The sequence below is a fragment of the Somniosus microcephalus genome, chromosome 9, assembly GCF_052327205.1.
Source record: "Somniosus microcephalus isolate GS21.2 chromosome 9, FLI_Smic_1.0, whole genome shotgun sequence".
NCBI lineage: Eukaryota > Metazoa > Chordata > Chondrichthyes > Squaliformes > Somniosidae > Somniosus > Somniosus microcephalus.
In genome coordinates, this window is record NC_140995.1 from 91,546,738 (window position 1) to 91,560,827 (window position 14,090).

Genomic DNA, 14,090 nt, shown 5'->3' on the forward strand with positions numbered 1-14,090 from the left:
CACCAGCATGTTGTGTAAGCCAAGGAAAATGGGATGTATTGAGACTTTCTCGAAGGGGCAGGAAAGAGAAAAGGTAGAAAACAAATGATTTACAAAAAAAGATTTTCCAACTTCTTGTGGGATCTTTTCATTCTGTGACCCTAACTAATACGTTCTATGACAGAACATATCCATCTTTCTTGCCCTTCTCTCGCCCTTCCACCCTCTCTCGATTAAAATGTATAGGGAAGGAATTTTTATGTCCAACTGAGGGGTAACATTCAATGCCAGAGATGGAGCATAGCCTAAATGTTTTTTTTCAGGCCTAGGCCTAAGCTTTGATTTTTCTCCTTGACGACAGGTACACCCTGGAGCAAGGATGCCATAATTGGTCTAATGGATATATGTTGTGAGATGTTGTTGAGTTTCCATTACCATCTTCTGTGGAACATAAACAAGATTATGTGCCAAAAAGAAATCACATAATTGCAGTAGCATTTATACCAGATAAATGCTCATTAGTGCCCTAGACATCTGACCGCTTCCTGTTCACAAAGCCTCACTAGTTGTACAGTTAAAAGTGCAAGTAGTCTGCTTAAAGAGAAGTCTAAACACCTGGAAACTTAGGACTTCTTACTCGGGCTTCTTACCAGGCACACTGGCTTAAGTTTGTGCATGAATGGTCCACCCAAATTAATTTGGCTGCAAACAAGGTTCTGACTATGGAGTCTTGGTGACAGAATCCACCATAGAAAGTTAGTGTTCATTCTACTCAGCAGTGACCACTTTTACAGCCACCATGTGATAGGAAAACTCTAAGGGCTGATTTTTGAAGTTTGTGCTGGTAGTAGAACAAAAGTTTATGTACATCATAGTTGGACAAGATTTCCTGACTTGACCAGGGCACCAATTTCTCATTGTCCCAGTTGGTTTTGCCCCATGGAATTATGGTAATATCCTGTCTGTAGAGGCTGAAGCTCTTTCAGAGAATGGTGAAGACTATAATCTAATATTGCACTAATCAGTTTTAGAACGTTGCTTCAGAAAAGGATATTAGTCTAACTGTTCCTTTTTTTACTTGCTTTTAGATGGCTTTTGGCTGAAGAATAAATATTCCAATGCAGAGCATACAACAGCTTATCACGGGCTTCCTTCCACAACTTCAAGTAATCTGTATTCATCAAGCCAAGTAACCATGACTGAGATCACAAGTGAAGTGGTCACAGAAGCAGATATGAATGTAATATCACTGCATCCTGATTTGGCAGTTGTTAATCCCACTGTTGAAGCCATAGTGACCAGTTCCATATCTTCCACCAGCGTTTCAGAAGACATTGATGTTGTCCTAGTTCCCAAAGTCAACACTAATCTTTTTCAGGCCCGTGACGTTCTACCCAAACGTGATTCTTCAACTGTTGCTGTTACTCCTGTTACTCACATGAGCAGTGCTAGCCCTAACATTCGTACCACATTCCCTGATGATGAAGTTCCTGTTATCAATGATGAATCCTTAGCTGTACCAAAGGTGGTTGCAGCAAATGAAATAACTACCATGGTGGTTAAAATAGTTGATCCAACTGAAGAGGTGAGTTTAAAAAAAAAAAAAAAAATTGAAGTATATCATTTTTGCTGTGGAGATGATGCTTACATCAAGCAATATGTGTAGGCTTAACTTTGTTAAATTAGCAGACAAATAAAATTATATGAACAGTCATAAGTTAATCTTCACAGTGGAATATCAAGACCAATAATATTAAAAATTAAACCTTGACCACTCAAGCCTCAATTGATTTGTCTTAAATTCCTTTAAAATAGCAGACAATAATTGAATTTTTAATATGAAAACATTAAATGTAAATCTGCTAATCTTCACACACTGTACTTTTAGGGCCATTGATGAATCAAACATAGTTGTATCAGAAGGATGACACTTCTAGATAAAGGGTCCTAACAACTTTTTGTCTTGAAAGGTAAAATGCGAAGCGATTTTACTTTACAATTTCCCCTCTTCCCCACAAGGTGCTGGCACGAGTGCCAGCAGACCTCTGGTATAAGAACATAAGAATTAGGATCAGGAGTCGGACATACGGCTCCTCGAGCCTGCTCTGCCATTCAATAAGATCATGGCTGACCATCGACCTCAACTCCACTTTCCCGCCCCATCTCCATATCCCTTGATTCCCATTGAGTCCAAAAATCTATCTATCTCAGCCTTGAATATACTCGAGGACTCGGCATTCATAGCCCTCGGGCAGAGAATTACAAAGATTCACAACCCTCTGAAGAAATTCCTCCTCATCTCAGTCTTAAATGGCCTACCCCTTATCCTGAGACTATGCCCCCTAGTTCTAGACACTCCAGCCAAGGGAAACAGCCTCTCAGCATCTACCCTTTCAATCCCCTTCAGAATCTTGTATTTTTCAATGAGATCACCTCTCATTCTTCTAAACTCCAGAGAGTATAGGTCCATTCTGCACAATCTCTCATCATAGGACAGCCCTCTGATCCCAAGAATCAATCTAGTGAACCTTCGTTGTACCGCCTCCAAGGCAAGTATATCCTTCCTTAGATAAGGAGACCAAAACTGTGCACAGTACTCCAGGTATGGTCTCGCCAAGGCCCTGTACAATTGTAGCAAGACTTCCTTACTCTTATACTCCAACCCCCTTGCAATAAAGGCCAACATGGCATTTGCTAGCTTTCTTATTTCTTGCACGAGGACACCCAAATCTCCCTGAACAGCAACATTTGAAAGTTTCTCACCATTTAAAAATATTCTGTTTTTCTATTCTTCCTACCAAAGTGAATAACCTCACATTTCCCTACATTATACTCCATCTGCCACCTTACTGCCCACTCACTTAGTCTATCTATATCACTTTGCAGACTCTTTGTGTTCTCCTCACAGCTTACTGTCCCACCTAGCTTTGTATCATCAGCAAACTTGAATACATTACACTCGGTCCCTTCATCTAGGTCATTAATATAGATTGTAAATAGCTGAGGCCCCAACACTGATCCTTGCAGCACCCCACTAGTTACAGCCTGCCAACCTGAAAAAGATCCGTTTATCCCTACTCTCTGTTTTCTGTCCATTAACCAATCCTTTATTTATTCTACTATATTACCCTCAACCCCATGAACCCTAATCTTGTGTAATAACCTTTTATGTGGCACCTTATCGAATGCCTTTTGGAAATCCAAATATACCACCTCCACTTGTTCCCCGTTATCTACCCTGCTAGTTATATCCTCAAAAAACTCTAATAAATTTGTCAAACACGATTTCCCTTTCATAAAACCATGTTGACTCTGCCTAATCAGGTTATGATTTTCTAAGTGCCCTGATACCACTTCCTTAACAATGGATTCCAGCATTTTCCTGACGACTGATGTCAGGCTAACTGGCCTGTAGTTCCCCGTTTTTTTCTCCCTCCTTTCTTGAATAGCGGTGTTACATTTGCGACCTTCCAATCCGCTGGGAACATTCCAGAATCTAGGGAATTTTGAAAGATCAAAACCAATGCATCCACTATCTCTTCAGCCACCTCCTTTAGAACCCTAGGATGTAGGCCGTCAGGTCCAGGGGATTTGTCGGCTTTTAGTCCCATTAGTTTCTCTAGTACTTTTTCTCTACTTATAATAATGACGTTAAGTTCCTCACCCTCCGTAGACCCTTGTTTCCCCACCATTTTTTGTATGCTTTTTGTGTCTTCTACTGTGAAGACAGATACAAAATATTTGTTTAACATTTCTGTCATTTCCTTATTCCCCATAATAATTTCTCCTGCCTCAGCTTCTAAGGGACCAACATTTACTTTCGCTACTCTTTTTTCCTTTTTACATACTTGTAGAAACTCTTACAATCTGCTTTTATATTTCTTGCTAGTTTTCTCTCATTCTATTTTTTTCCCTTTTTATCAATTTTTTGGTCACCTTTGCTGGTTTCTGAAACTCTCCCAATCCTCAGGCTTATTATTATTCTTTGCAACATTTATAAGCTTCTTCTTTCAATCTAATGCTATCCTTAACTTCTTTAGTTAGCCATGGTTGGATCACTTTTCCCTGGAGTTTTTGTTTCTCAATGGAATGTATTTTTCTTGAGAATTATGAAATATTTCTTTAAATGCTAGCCACTGCTTATCTACCGCCATACTTTTTAATCTATTTTTCCAATCTATCTTCGCCAACTCGTTCCTCATACCTATGTAATTGGCTTTATTTAAGTTTAAGACTCTAGTTTCGGACTTAGGCAAGTCACTCTCAAAATGAATGTGAAATTCTATCATATTATGATCACTCTGCCCAGAGGATCCTTTACTATGAGATTGTTATTTAACCCTGTCTCATGTCTCATTACACAATACAAGATTTAATATAGCCTGTTTCCTTATTGGTTCCATGACATATTGTTCTACGAAACTGTCCCAAATGCATTCCATGAACTCGTCCTCCAGACTTCCTTTGCCAATTTGATTTGTCCAGTCTATATGAAGATTAAAGTCCCCCAAGATTATTACATTACCAGACAACTGATCATTCTTCATGTGTGAGCCTAGATAGCTAGTCTCAGCAGGGAGTTGAAGATATCAGACCTATGTTTGATCCTGGCCACAAATGTATTCTCCAACAGGTGTCAATCAGGAGCGCAAAGCCTGGCTTTCCCCTTCCCCCTACCCACAGAGGCCACTTGTAACACCCCTGCTGTAAGATCAGGCCAGGTATCATACCTAACATCTTCCAGGTCTGCATAGTTTCGTGTCACAATGGGCAGTGCATTTAGACACTGAGTCATCTTTTTAAATTGGGAGTTGTAGAGTGAAGTACAATTTTGGTTTACATGAACACACTTTAAATATATTGGCCTGGATTTCACGGTCAGCAGGGAAGGAACAGCGCTCACTATTCACCTCGCTGACGGCTGCACACACAGTTTAGATGGGCTCTAACCCGACGTCTGTCCCAGTGCGGCACCCTCCTACAGGGGATCTGTGGTGTTTGTGAACAGGGCAATAAACAGCGAGGCTCTTCAACCAATCGGATTGCTGAATCCTCACTGAGCCATGCAGAGTCTAAACCAGGAAGTATAAAGCAGGAATTATAAATTAGATTTGAATCATGTACAGAAAGCAAAATAAAGATTGGGAAAGACAGATGGGATTAAGAGAGAGAGAGATAAGAGGCAGGCAAGAAAAAGTTTAAAATAAACAATTTTAATTATTTTAAAATCTCCAACACGTCTTAACTTCTGAAGGAATGAGACTCCACACTTGTAAAAATAAATTTTCAGGGCCAGAGAGGTTGTTTGGCAGTAATGAACAATTATCACACCATTAAAAATTCACTTCTGAGTGCATCAGCCATAACTTTTTATGGTGTCTTTAGTGGGGAACCAGCGGGCAAGTACCCCAAGTTTGCGAATTGCATGTCTTTCAATGCTGAGTATCGGCGAGGACTGCCACAGCACACCCTCTGGAGGAACGGGGTATCTCTGCAGCAACATCCGGATTTCCCTGCTTAAATGTTCATGTGCAGACGCCAGAAGTTGCTATCCGATTTACTCCATAATAATGGCGAGTGCTGTTAGCCTCACCATTATTATTAATGCAAAATCCAGTCATTAGCTTTAATATTTTGGCATAAGGGGGTGCCTTTTTTAATGATGTAGGGGTGTTGGACCTTCAAGTTCATGCACTAAAACATGTCTAGCCTCATAGCAGCTCAGATCAGGAAGCCAGCCTTCCCAAGTTAAACTTTTTTTTGAGGTAAATATGAATCCATGTGGTAAATACTAAAATGCCATTGTGGAACCTTTTTGTTAAAGAATTCTTACACGGTGTACAATAGCTTGAGTTGAACAAAACTTTGATCATAACCAGATTCCTAAGTACTCTTGACTGGTTCATTTAGGGTACAGAGATGGTGACTGTAGATGTGATGCAAATGGACACTACAACCGATATGGATGATCTTTTCTTCAATGAAGAAGTAGAAAGCAGAACTGTTCTGAATCAAAATAGCATTCCAGATTCAAGAAGTTCATCTCAACCACCAAAGGAAAGTTACTCTCACGACCTCAGTGCATCTGAGAGCTTTCTGGAAAGACGTGAATTATTGGCGGGTATGTATACTACATTTTATGGAGCCACTATTTATCATGTAATGTACAAATGCAGAAACTGTTGCAAACACAAATCAGATTCATTAGCATATGTAAAGTAAAAAGATGCCTTTGCATTTTCAGGTGTAAACCCTTGATCAGGACAGTTGTGCTGAAGGGTCTACACTCTAAACGTTAACCTATTCTCCTTATGGATGCTGACATACCTACTGTGTGTTTCTGGCATTTGTGTTATTTTTTATCTCTGCTTTAAGAAACACTTAGCACAATAAATTAATGCCTAGCATTTCTAAATAATACAAATTAATTTATCAATGATTTGCATGAAAAGGTTTCTCTCATGAACCTAAAGATTAAAGTAAATACATTATCAAGTCCATTTGGAAAGGAGTGGTATTACTAAAATTCTGGTACGTATTATTGTTTTAGATTTGAACAACTGGCATCAATGAATATTAAGGCAACTTGATTTAAAGAATTGCAATTGAAGTACCATTTTGGCAAAACAAAAGATAGTGGCTGGAATTTCCCCTATATAAAAAAAAAACGGGTGGGTTTGGAGCGTGGGGGGCAATTAAAGTGTTAAAAATGGAATTCCTGACCTGATGCAGCCTCCAACCTGCTCGCTTCCGGTTTTGCTGAAGGCGGGCGAGGGGCGGTATCTCAATTTAAATATTGTAATGAGGCTGGACACTTTTTTTCCTCCACCCCCCCCCTTTCCATTTTGTGTTTAACTACCTCTGGACGGGTTTCACACAATTCGTGAAACCCCGCAGTTAAACAGGGGCGGGGACTGATGCATCCAGGAGCTAAGTGGCTTTACCTACCTCCTGGATCCAGGGTTCACCCCCTGCGATATGAGGCCCCTCCCCCACCCACATGATGATGAGGCTGGCTGCGGGCGGGAATCTGAGGTGTCTCATTCAAATCAGGCCCTGCCCCGCCCCCAACCTGCCTCACTTGAGAAAATCCCGGCCATAGTAAAAAGCAGAATTTAGAATTTTCCACTGGAATTTAGTGCTGGTTTTAGCTTCTGAAATGTATGAACTGGCCCTTGGAAGGAAGGCCCTATAGGCCCACTTTTACAATTAAATATAGTTTCTTTAAACTAAATTTAGAAAACTGATTAGATTTAATCTACATCTTGGTTTCCCTCTAATCAATTGAATATTTGTTGTTCTGCCATTGTATAATTTGGCTTTATAACTGGCAAATTGTACACTGTGTTCTGTGATTGTTACAACAGGACAATTGAATCAAATTCATATGCCTCTTGTCCTTCGTAGAAAATTGAGATGCTAAAAGAGATGGAAATATTTGAGGGGGAAAAGTTGATTTGGCATATGCTTTTTATTTTTATTTGCTATTCTAAATGGACTGTCCATATGCACCAAGATCAACAGTCCTGTTTGCAGACCCTTCCAAACTCTTTAATCCCAGCTCCAAAAGCTAAATTGTTTGTGTGGTTATTGCTTTTCTGGTTTCTTCCTCATGAACTAAATTCCGAGGACCATTAGAACAGGAAACATTGGGGATTATGGCTGTGTGGTGATAGATCTGATAGATATTTTGCATGCATTGAAGTACATGTATTGCGGTTGAAATTTAATCTCATTGTGTTTCTTTTGGGGGGGAAATAATTGCGACTTAACATGTTCTGAGAAGATTAGAATTTGGAGCATTTTGCATCCTTACAGAAACCACTGAGATGTGATTATTAGCGTTCTTTGAGACATTTGATTTTGTTTTGTTTCATGTTTTTAGCTACTGTTGCTGGAGGATTTGTGGGACTCTTGCTTGCCGTTCTGCTGGTGGTGGTGCTGGTGTATCGAATGAAGAAAAAGGATGAAGGAAGCTATACATTGGATGAATCAAAGCAGCCAAATGGAGGCTACCAAAAACCACAAAAACAAGAGGAGTTCTATGCATAAATGTATTTAAAAAGTTCAGTATCAAAGTGAAAAAGTTTTTTTTTCTTTTTCTTGCCTGGGTTAGAAAGTGAATCAGAAAAATGCCAGTCTAACCTCTATCTCCATGACGATTGTATTTTTGACACTTGAGACAGACAGAGGTAACTTGTTTGTGTAATGGGATGTCTTGCCATTTGGTTTCATGGGTGAGGAGACTTGGTTAAATTTTCACTTCAATTTTTTATATTCTAGAGGATAACTGCCTCTTGAAGTGATGGGGTAAAATAGTTAGGCTTTTCTAAAACCAAAAAACCCGGTTGGGAATGCACAGTACAATATTTTAAAGCCTCAAACTGCCTACGCCTGTAAATTTCTATATTGTAAAAATATTAACCAAATGGGAGAGATAAAAGAGATACTTGTACTATTGAAATTTCAAATTGTATGAAAGCTGATGATGTGTACCTAATAGAGGTTTACATTAGAGATTCCCTTTATTCTTGGCTACCTACACGTTTTTTATTTTTGTGTTGTAATGGGGTGCATCGAAAAAAATAGATTTCAATTTTTTTTAAGCAGATTTTTTAAAGCAAAGTTTAATCATTCCTTCAGTTTTATGGCCAATTGAATGATCCATTGGTAAAATGATGTTCTTGCTAAATAGTTTATTTGAACAAAGTGGGAGGGCAGGAATAGTTGAATGCTGTTTCGTGAGTTAACTATATTTTTGGTCCTGAAGCTTTCAGCCTCTATCCTGTAGTTACTATGCTTTTATACTGGAACCAGCCATTGAAGCACCTGATCCTGATCTATTCCTTTTAGAGAGCTGGGCCTCTGAGTTTGTGTAAGATTAAGTAAAGTTCAGTGTTTTCACCCCCCCCCCCCCCGCCCCCCAACATTTTGCACAGACGAGTGTTTTTGTTTTTCTTGACCTTTAGTTGTGTTGCTGATCTAACTTAACTAAATAAAATTGATCCATTTTCAGATAGACCTCTGTTTGCTTACTGTAAGTATATCATAATTTCTCCATCTAACATCCACAGCCACTATCTGAAACGTTAATACTGAGACTTTGAAAGCTTCACAAATGAAAGTGAGTCATTTATTGAATGTGACGTGTGTCGTCCAAGTAAAACATCTGGCTCCTTTCTGTATAAATGCATTGTGTAAAAGCTGAACTTCGACATGATCCATGTTGGTGCGATTTCTTTTTCAGCTGTCTGCACTGTTCCTACAAACTTTTTCATAAGCCTGCTGCATTCCTGATTTGTAATTTTTAAAATCTCATGTTTTGAAGCTGTTCTGGATTTGTAAACAACTGTGTGCGTCTTGTTGTCTTTGAAATAATGCCATTTTCATAAAAGTCTGTAAAGTTGAGTTGTAATCACGACTTGACAGCTCTGCAGATTAAGATCTGCATTCATGTTTTCTAAGGTTAACAAAGATTAAAACAAATATAATTATTTTTGTATGATAGAACCAGTGGTTAATTTGTGTATAGAACCACTTATGACTAGCAAAAAGTATAAGTATCAAAAGCAAAATACTGCAGATGCTGGAAATCTGAAATAAAAACAGAAAATGCTGGAAATACTCAGCAGGTCAGGCAGCATCTGTGGAGAGAGAAACAGAGTTTCAGTTCTGACGAAGGAAATGTTGACTCTGTTTCTCTCTCCACAGATGCTGCCTGACCTGAGTATTTCCAGCATTTTCTGTTTTGACTTTAGGTATCAAAAGATTTGGTTAAACAGGGTGTTTGTGACTTGGTGACTATTTTCATGAATGTTAAACTTTGTCCTGAACTTTCGTTCATGCTTTCTATTTATTGTCTGTGCTATCTCTATACATTTCAAGCAATAAAAGAACACTGGCACACTAATTATTGTCAATGCTTTATGAACGTGGTAGAGTCCATTTAACATGAGCTCTGAAGTTAAACTATTTGGGAGCTTGTGTAGGGTTAAGTGCATAGATTGCAGGATTTTGAATTGCCCCCCTCAGTTCTGCTCCAGGTGCAGGTAATTCTTGTTTACTACAGTGTCTCCCTCCAGCCTTCCACTGTTAACTTGTGGCTCAGGTGTTACTCCCATTAATTTCATTCGCCTTCTGTATTTTATGAAGAACTTGAGGGTGGAGATGTCATCCGGGGCACTTAGCATTATTGGGCCATATTTTCTGATCGGAGGCTTCCTGCGTGCGGAGGCCTCCGATCTGGAAAAAAATCTACGGACTTACCTGAAGGCTCCCGAGGTCCGGACACTTCTGCTCCTGGGCCTCTCCAACTCGAAATGTGCAGGGCCCACGTATCCCAGAGGCGCCTGCGGTTCGCAAGTGTCCCTGGGATCACATGGGTCATGGGGAGCCAATAGGAGAAGGGAATCTCCCTTCATACACTTGACAGATAGACCTGTCAAATATATGAATGGAGATCACCCCAAAAACACTAATATTAAATACATTTAAAAAAAATCACTTTTAAAATTAGTTGAAATTACAATAAATTAAATATTTTAAACATTTAATTTTTTGAAAAAAATAGTTTTTTATGGGGCTAAAAATAAACTTTTAAAGTATTTTTAAATGATAAATGAGTGAGATTTTTAAAAAACTTTTTTTTTCAACTCTTATGCTAGTAAAAGCAGGTCTTACGTCTGCTTTTACCAGGCGTAAGATTTCTAAGGGTTTTCTGCGAGCGAAGGTTCTCCAGAAAGCGGAAATATCCGCCCGCAGAGGCCCTTCCCACGAGCATTCTTGACAGATTGGAAATGCTGGTTTTCAGTGCATGCGCTTGGCCTGCCTGAAACCGGCATTTCCGATGTCCCTACGGGTGTGTACACAGCCCGTACACACCTGTAGGCATTGGAATATACGGCCCATTAAGTTTAGCTCCAATGGGGCATTCTCCATTTGGATTCCCCCCCCTCCCTGAACAGCATGGCAAGTTTCTGGAAGTAGTATCTGATCTAGGTAGTGACATAAATTGTGTTGCATGATACAGAACATGTGCATCAATTGCTGGGAGGATAGGATCTGACCTTTTGAGGAGAAACTTGCCCATCTTGGTAATGTCGTGGGACGTTTTACTATGTTAAAGGTGCTATATAAATGCAAGATGTTATTATAATACCATGATTGCAAGAGGCTCTAAACATGCATATAGCAAGTGACTTTGGAGGTTACGATTGCACCATAATGGGATGACTGACTGATTTAATTTCACTTTCAGCTTGAAGTAGGCCTCCCTCCAAGCTGCCATTGTTAGCAACACCATGGAGTGTTTCCAGTTTCTCAATGATCTCTAGTATTTTGTGAAAAGAAGTGTATAGCGGGGCTTGTTCCATGCCTAACTACAAGTTGTAGAGGGTCCTTGTTCTAGACATTGATTCCAAGGTGCTCTCATCGTGGCGTATCAATCACTGGACAATATGTTAAATGGTCATCATGTTCTACTGTCTCTCTTGCAAAAGATGGAAAATAACACATCAGACTAATACATGTAGGTAACATCACTTAGCCAGATTTATTTACTGGTTCCATAGAGATAAGACACAGCAAGCTACTTAACCAAATAGAACCATTCCACAAGGAATTCATATACCTCTTATATAATTTGTTTCCCATAATCTGATGAGCAGCAGAACTTTTAATTGAAGCAATTTTTTTTGAAGACCATCACAATATTGGAATTTTCCCCCCCATATACTGTATTATAAACGCTCAGAACTAAATCTAGCCATCAGACCTGTGATTTATACTATGGAGTATTTTTCATGCCATTACCCTTTAGATATTGTGCAGTGAAGCATTAATATCCTAGATATCGTTGCTCATTCCATATATTTTCCTGAATGGCTCACATTGAGATTACAATAAACTACAGGTAGACTATCCTTTATCCGAAAACCGAAAACCTCTAAAAACCGAAAGTTTTTTCGTGGAGCGTATGTCGTGCGCACGACATGACCCGAGTGGCGCCAAACATGACCGGAGTGGTCCGGGAGCTCTGCCTTTCCCTGTGAGCAGGGCAGAGGGTCACAGAGTTCCCTCCTGGGTAGGAGATTGCAGGCCGAGCCGGACAGTGTGAAGGAGGTACTGGGAGAGTGAACCCAACAATACAGCGGCCTGTCCGATAGTCTTTTCTTTCCGCCCCCCCCGACCTGATTTGCGGGCCAGCTTAGTGTAGGAGTCAGCCGATATCCGGCTTTCCCACAACTGGCGGCGGCAGTCGAGCCCCAGACCCCCGCTAAGTCAAGGAATTCAGATACGGAGCAGGGGGAGCCGGAAACCTCGATCTAACGGCAGAAATCAGCAGCCATTTTGTTAGGTTTTTTTTTCTTCCCCTAGCATTTTTTTAAACAGTCAGGCTGTGGAAAGAGTCTCTGTAGCTTAGCAACAGCTTCAGAGACGCTGCCAAGGCAGGGCCCGAGTGTTTACAAGCTGTTGCTAAGCAAGTGTTTGTTGTCAGAAAACCTTCTGAAATCCGAAAAATTCCAAAAACCGAAACACAGCTGGTCCCAAGGTTTTCGGATAAAGGATAGTCTACCCGTATTCCACTTTTTTTGTCGATCCATATAAACATTTCAAATAAGTTGTTCCAATTCCCAAGTAACTATTGATTTTAGTTTCTCAGCAAAGCCATTGAAACAACAAAAACTCAAATTTAAAAAAGATGTTTCCAACTGAATACGATAACCAGGTCAAGCTGCATATAGTGAGTTGCATATTTTGGTTACCACATTCCAACTTCACCAAGAGTGGGTTCCTTTCACAGAACTCCCAGCGACACTGTTGATTGAAGCTATTCCTTACATTTATCCTCGCACGAAAAGACAGCTCCCGATTTGTCATTGTGTTTATCAAAATCTCAACTGATGTAGATTTTAGAGGATGTGGAGGAGCACATTCCTGCTTATAACAATGGGTGGCCTATTTCATCTGTTGAAGAATTGGGGTTTAGAAACATTGGGCAGGATTTTCATTCAGGAGTCGGGTTGGAGGCGGGACTACAACTTTCAGGGTTGTTGTCCAGCCTCCATCCAGATGTGGCCAATCCACGCGATTTTAACTTGATTGACCTTGTTGAGCCCGCCCAGTGGGCTCAGCAGGCCAATTAAGGTCCACCCGGCAACAGGTGACGTCACAGACTGAAATTTCATCTGTCAAGAGGTTTTGGCAGATGAAATATCAGTGTTTGAAAGCTGTTTGAAGCTGTCAAACACTGACAGTCTTACTTCTAACCCGAGTCCTTCTCCACAGACTCGGTTAGAAAACTCTCCTGCACAGTAAGCTGAAGGCTGTCACTTTTGACAGTTCGCAGCCATTCTGCTTTCTGTGCCGGTGAGATGAGGGACTCCCAGGACCTAAAGGAAGGAAGGCTGAAAAGGTAAGAAAAGTTAATTTAAACTTCTTTAATCACTTTAGACACACCAAACACACTTACCTTTGCACTCATGCACACATCACTCACCTGAACACCGACATCTCGACCCCTCCAAGTCCTTCGGCCCGACGACCCGCCTCCTCTAACTTGGCGTGGTTTGGAGCCGTCGGGAATCCCACACTTCTACCTTAAAAATAGGGATTAGGCTAAAAACTGCCTGTTAACTACCTTTTAACAGGCAGTTAATTGGCACTAATCCCTTCCCGCCTCGGGTAGGTGGGTCCCAGTGCGGGATGGGGTCGGGACCCCTGATTTCAGGATTTTAACCCCCCACACGCCTCCAATCCCGACTCCACGGCCCAATGAAAATCCTGCCCATTGTGCTTAGGCATTTAAAGCTTGTCTTTGTCTTGGCAAAGAGAGAAGCTCATGTATTATTTATTTTGAGGTGCACTGGGCTATGGTCAAGTCCTTCATTTTTGAGCAGTTGAACTTTTAGCACAAAAGCAATTCCGATCTTTTGATGGATTTGGAAAATGCTAGGTGGGGTGGTAGTGGAGTTGGTGACAGAAAGCACAATGTCATCTGCTTAGAGGAATATTCTGTGCACCACTCTACCAGTCTGCATGGATGTATTTTCATGATTGTGGTAAGTGATACTATGATCCACAGGGGCACAAAGGAAATTCCTACAGTACTT

At 40.4% G+C, this 14,090-nt stretch overlaps 1 protein-coding gene across 1 annotated transcript in view; it reads left to right on the forward strand.

Annotated features, from left to right (window-relative positions):
• The window catches only part of LOC147112522 (uncharacterized), a 92,747-nt gene extending 82,858 nt beyond the window's left edge, over positions 1 to 9,889 (forward strand). Inside the window, exons 3-5 of the mRNA XM_085996849.1 lie at positions 1,068 to 1,564; positions 5,890 to 6,100; positions 7,865 to 9,889. Coding sequence (XP_085852975.1) covers positions 1,068 to 1,564; positions 5,890 to 6,100; positions 7,865 to 8,031 — 875 coding nt within the window. The 3' untranslated portion in view covers positions 8,032 to 9,889. The remainder of the gene's footprint in view (positions 1 to 1,067; positions 1,565 to 5,889; positions 6,101 to 7,864) is intronic.
• The last annotated feature ends 4,201 nt before the right edge of the window (positions 9,890 to 14,090 follow it).